Source organism: Pelophylax lessonae, assembly GCF_965119305.1.
Source record: "Pelophylax lessonae genome assembly, chromosome: 4".
Classification (NCBI taxonomy): domain Eukaryota; kingdom Metazoa; phylum Chordata; class Amphibia; order Anura; family Ranidae; genus Pelophylax; species Pelophylax lessonae.
In genome coordinates, this window is record NC_138771.1 from 632746340 (window position 1) to 632752339 (window position 6000).

The window sequence follows — 6000 nt, forward strand, 5'->3', positions numbered from 1 at the left end:
GGGGCAGCCATTAAATAGCATGAGGGTGGGCACTACCCTGTGAAACCAATGCAAAAAAAAATGTTTTTGTAAATTCCACGAGACCCGAAGCTGTGATTTTTTTTTTTTTAAAGCACTTGAGTTCTACTGAAACTCCCTCCCCATTGGCCTACCTTTACACAGGCTACCCCCCCCCCCCTTCAGTCTATGAACGCTGCAGCCAGATTAATACACCTTACTAACTGATCCGTCACTGCTTCATCTCTCTGCCAATCTCTTCACTGGCTTCCCCTACCCCATTGTATAAAATTCAAAATACAAACCAAAACATACAAGGCCATAAACAACATCACCCCCAGCTACATCACCAACCTCATCTGCAGATATTGCCCAAATTGTTCTCTCCATTCTTCCCAGGACCTCCTGCTCTCTAGCTCCCTTGTTACCTTCTCCCTTGCTCGCCTCCAGGACTTCTACAAAGCCTCCCCCACCCTCTGAAAATCCCTGCCCCAGTGTGTCTGGTCAGCTTCTACCCTGTCCGCCTTTAGGCAATCCTTGAAAACACACTTATTCAGGGCAGCCTACTCCACCTCCACCTAAGATCTGTACTTGAGTTCCCTCCATCAGATCATCCCCCCAGCCACTACCTTTTGTACCACCTCCCCTTCCCTTTGGATTGTAAGCTCCATGCGCAGAAAGCCTGCAATTAGGTTTTAATTTTATTTTATTTTTTTGTAACTGTCACTTTTGCGGTATCACATCCTAGAGCAAAAATGAAAAAAAAAAAAAAAATTGCATACCAGATCCTTTGAGTCTGGTATGGATTTTAGGGAGGTAACTAAAAAAAATAAATAAATAAATGAATAATGCATAAAGTCCCTCTAAACAATCATAGCAGCCTGGCTGACCAGGATAGGGGGTGGGAGGTGGAGATGAGTGTGCATCCCCTCTCCTGAGCCATACCAAGCCACATGCCCTCAACATGGGGGAATGCCTTGCCAAGGGTAACCCCATCTTGCAAAGTCCCTTGTCTCCATGTTGATTAGGAGAAGGACCCCTTCCACCCACAACCCTGGCCGGTGGTTGTGGGAATGTTAGGTTGGGAGGCTTATCGGAATTTGGAAGCACCCTTTAAGTATAAGGTGGCCCCCAGACACCACCACTGTACTGCGGCAAAGTGGCTCGATTCCGTCCAGCGACGTAGACCTACGCTGTTTTCAGTCACAGCGGGAGTCGGGCTAGGGGAGGAGCGGCGGCGATCACCGCTGCTCTTCCACAATGGTCGGGGAATCTAGTTTGGAGATCCGCCCGCTTGTGTAAACAGAGCGGGCGGATCTCCTAAGTGACAAACAGTGACAGATTGCAGGGTTCAGCATAGCTGAACATGCGATCTGTCCCTGTGTCACTCAGTCACCTCCCCCCACACACGTTAGTAAGCACCAGGCATACATTAACCCCTCCCTCTCCAATAAAATTAACCCCTTCCCTGCCAGTGTCATTTTTACAGTAACAGTGCATATTTATAGCACTGATTACTATTGTAATGTCACTGGTACCCCCAAAAGTGTCAAAAATGTCAGTCAAGGGTCCGATCTGTCCGCCGCAATGTCGCAGTCCCGCAAAAAAAATCGCAGATCGCCGCCATTACTCGTTAAAAAAAAAAACACCAAAAATTACAGAAATCCTTCCCTTAGTTAGTAAACACAATAACTTTTGCGCAAACCAATCAAAATACGCTTATTCTGATTTTTTTTACCAAACATAGGTAGCAGAAAACAAATTGGCCAAAAATTTAAAAAAATTTAGATTTTTACATTCTTTTGGGGGGGGAATTTCATATAAAAAAGTTAAAAATATTGTTATTTTTTCAAAATAAATGTTTTTTTTTGTTTATAGCGCAAAAAGTAAAAATTGAACAGGTGATCAAATACCACCAAAAGAAAGCTCTATTTGTGGGAAAAAAGGACGTCAAATTCGTTTGGGTACAGCGTCGCACGACCACGCAATTGTCCGTTAAAATCACGCAGTGCCGAATAGCAAAATAGGCCCTGGTCAGGAAGGGGGTAAAATCTTCCGGGGCTTAAGTGGTTAAACGCAATTTCCAAAAATCAAAACGTTTTGGCGTTTTGGCTTTAAAGGTTACACAAAAAGCAAAAAATATTTTCAATACTTCCGTCACACAGAAAGCCAACCCTTCCGGCTTCCTGGCCAGCCACCTCACTTTTTCTGATGTGCATATGCAGTATGTGTATAAACCAGCATTCCTACAGACAGAAGACACTGTATATTACTATACATACCTTTTTTAGTTCCCCAGGTAACACCTTACATCACATCTCTTCTCATACAAATTCAGATTCCATTATGTGTAACAGCTTAAGTTTTGGAATAAAATAGGCATTCAGTAAGTTATTTCTTATATGTTGCAGATTCTCTTGATTGCCTCAAGTGTCCATGGAGTGAGTGGCCAAATCTGGAGAAAGCCAAGTGCCTTGAAAAGCAGCTTGAGTTCCTTTCTTTCGATGAACCATTAGGGTTAACTTTGGCAGCCATATCTGTTGTGTCATCCATAGCTCCTAAATTAATTTTGAGACTTTTCACATGTAACAGATCCACTCCCATAGTTAAAGCCAACAACTTCTCCCTAAGTTGTCTTCTCCTGGTGTCTCTTTCTCTTTGTTTTCTTTGTTCTTTGGCTTTTATTGGGTACCCTCAACCAGAGAAATGCCTTATACGTCAAGTTGCATTTGGCTTGGTTTTTACTCTGTGTATTTCTTGTATTTTGGCCAAAACCATTATGGTGGTATTTGCTTTCATGGCAACAAAACCAGGGAGCTCTCTAAAAAAATGGACCAATCCTCGCGTATCTTATATGATTATTTTAGTAGGCTTCTTACTACAGTTCCTACTTTGCATGACATGGTTATTTATGGCTCCACCTTTTCCGCACTACAACACTCAAAGTCAACCTATGTTTATTATCATTGAGTGTAATGAGGGCTCTCCTGTTGCCTTCTGGACCATGTTGAGTTACCTATTTCTCCTGGCCACCATTAGTTTTGTTGTTGCCTTCCTGGCTCGGAGACTCCCTGACAGCTTCAATGAAGCCCAGTTTATTACCTTCAGCATGCTGGCTTTTCTCAGTGTATGGATATCTTATATTCCAGCGTCCTATAGTGCCCATGGAAAATACACGGTGGCCATGGAGATTTTTGCCATCTTGACCTCCAGTTGGGCTCTTATCATCTGTATGTTTCTTCCTAAATGTTTCATTATTTTGTTCAGACCTGACATTAACTCTAAAGATTATCTAATGAGAAAAGACAGAAGACAGTAGAATTATTATGGAGTGTTCCTTTATCTCTTTAAGTTAACGTGTCAAGCTGTTATCCATTTTCTCAGACTGTAAAATAATTTTGGAATACATATAAAACTTAGAGCATCTTACTCCTGCTGCAGCCACTTTATATTATCTGATGTCCTCACGGTCCGTCTGCGTAACTTTTCTTTATCAACATTATTCAGTAAAGATATATGCCTAACAATATGATTGTACAACATGCAATAACCCATTACACCCAAAAAGATACGAGTCTACTGACATCAGTTCAGAGATGGGAATAATGTGATTGGACAACATGGTGCGCACATTCAGAATAGCCAGGAGCTTTATCACTGCCTTCAGAAAATTGACTATGGTACAATGTTTTAAAATTTGACTTTGTGGGCAAGGCATTATTTGCATGTAATAAAGAACACCATTTTCCCCCAAAATTCCTTAACCCCTTCATGACTAAGGACAAAACAAATTTTAAACCCCAAATCAGGTTTTGCAACCTACCGTATAACTGTACATATCACCACTAACCAACTACTTTGTGTATCCAGGTGAATTATACTTTTGTTTTCAAGACATATTAGGCTTTAGTTTGGTGGCAAATGTTAATGGATATCTCCTAATTTTGTTTTACTCTCAAAGGAAAACTGGCCAAAAATAGTAAAAACTATAATTTTTTAAACTTAACCTGTATATTTCTGTATATTTGTATGCCATTACAATGACCCACAACCAAAAAAATAAACGTTCCTACTCCTAACAATCATGGTGGTTGTGCATCATTGATTCTTTGCACCCATGGTAGCGCCCAGAAACAAAAATACACACTTTTCTTTTTTGTTGTATGCTATCTAAACACACTGACGCTAAATATAAAACCATTTTTTTCCAAACTAAAACACATTGACCCTAACATTGACATTAACCTTCCTAGCGGTATTCCCGAGTGTGGCTCGGGGTTAATATTCAGTGCCAAAAGCGGTAACCCCGAGCCACACTCAGGATTACCCCAAAATGATACTCACCTTCCCTGCGATCCCCCGCCGTCCTCCCCAGCCTTCCTGCAGCCATCCTCCCGCTGTGTGTTTGGATGATGCTGGCACCTTCTTCCGGTTCCCTTCCCTGGCAGCGCCGCGTCGCAGGGGGGTGGAATTGGCGGGAGATTAAAAAATAAATAAAAATGACATGATACAGTGTAATCTGTTAGGATTACAACTTTGTATCACGCCATTTCACCTACAGGCTTTTCCAGTGCCCTGCCTGTGCTTTAGCGGTACTTCGTGCCTGGAAAATTGAGAACGTCCATGGCGTCCAAAAGCATTCTTTTAGCTCAAAAACGCTTTTGGACGGACTGGAAAATAGCAATGGTGAATCAGAATTATTTGAAGAACTGAGCGATAGTGATTTGTGGGAAAATTCATCATCAGGTACTAAAAGTTGTTTATATGAAATGCAGCGCCTACCCTTAAAGTGTGAAAAATTGGGGTAATTTCGCCATTAATTTAAGTGTGTGCTTAAATAGAAATGTGGTATAGTGAGGCGCTATTACCCTTACTGAGTGATGGTTGTTATATAAATCTTTTAGTAAAAAACCCAGAGATGTGAAAAAACAATTTCCAGTATTAAAGTGCAATTGTGCCTTTACCAAGTGCAATCAATATTTTTGCTATATCTTGTAGTAGGATGCAGTGTACCACTACTATTCTGTGTAGACACAAGTTTGGTTTATGTTTGACTCTGAATATAAAAATGATTTAAATTATTTGAAAGTGCAATTATGCAGTTTCAAGTTCAATCAAACAAATGTGCAAACCAATGCAAGATGTGCAACAACGCATAAATATACATCAAGACAATTTTCCATCATAAATGTTATAATAAATTCAAAAGTGCAATAGTGCAATTCCCAGTGCAATCAAGAAAAATGTGCAATTATTGCAATGTGTGTAAGTTTCAAAGTGCATATAAAAGGTGCAATTACATATTCATTTTGCTATGGTCCACAACTAGTATTTTTAAAGTGATTTTGTGCAGAAGTAGATTTTAGATTATGGCGTGGAATTTGTGCAATAAAGGATGACCAATATATATATGAATAAGTGAATAGTCCCAAAAGAATCTGTGAGGTTTCTTCTATCCTGTTATTTGGAGTGATCCGTGGCCAAAAATAGGTTGTGCTCTTGGTGAGTGATCCCTGCTATCCAGCCTAGATATGAGACCCGATCGAAGCCACATCCGGTTTATATCGGGACTCCATCCAGCCGGCGGACGTTCCGGCTGGTTGCTCGGGTCTCCCGGTGGGACGGGAGACCTGGGCAGAGCCGTGGAAGGCGGCAGGAGGGGGGGCGTCCCCTCCCGCTCGCCGGGGTAATGATCGAGCGGCTCCCGAGCCGCATTGGTTGTTAAGCAATTGGTTGGGAAAGCCGACCGCCAGCTCTAAACAACGGTACTGGGATGATGCCTCTAGCTAGAGGCATCATCCCGGTATAACCACGCAAAGTCAGCAGACGCAGGAGTACGTCACTTTGCGGTAAGTGGTTAAACAATACAGGGGAGCTAGAGTCAGTGCTACTTCCAAAGCACCATCCGTCCACTACGGCAACATTTTGGCTGCCATCGTAGGTTTGTGGTGGAGGGTTGTGACCAACATAGTGTGCCACGACACTTTCTAGAGCTTCATAATA

The 6000-nt window shown here is 41.9% G+C and overlaps 1 protein-coding gene across 1 annotated transcript in view; it reads left to right on the forward strand.

Annotated features, from left to right (window-relative positions):
- LOC309552871 (extracellular calcium-sensing receptor-like) overlaps nt 1-3316 on the forward strand; it is a gene marked incomplete at both ends in the record, with an annotated part of 58396 nt that extends 55080 nt beyond the window's left edge. The window contains one exon of the mRNA XM_082253782.1: nt 2409-3316. Within this exon, the coding sequence (XP_082109908.1) occupies nt 2409-3316 (908 nt within the window). The remainder of the gene's footprint in view (nt 1-2408) is intronic.
- Nucleotides 3317-6000: the final 2684 nt, after the last annotated feature.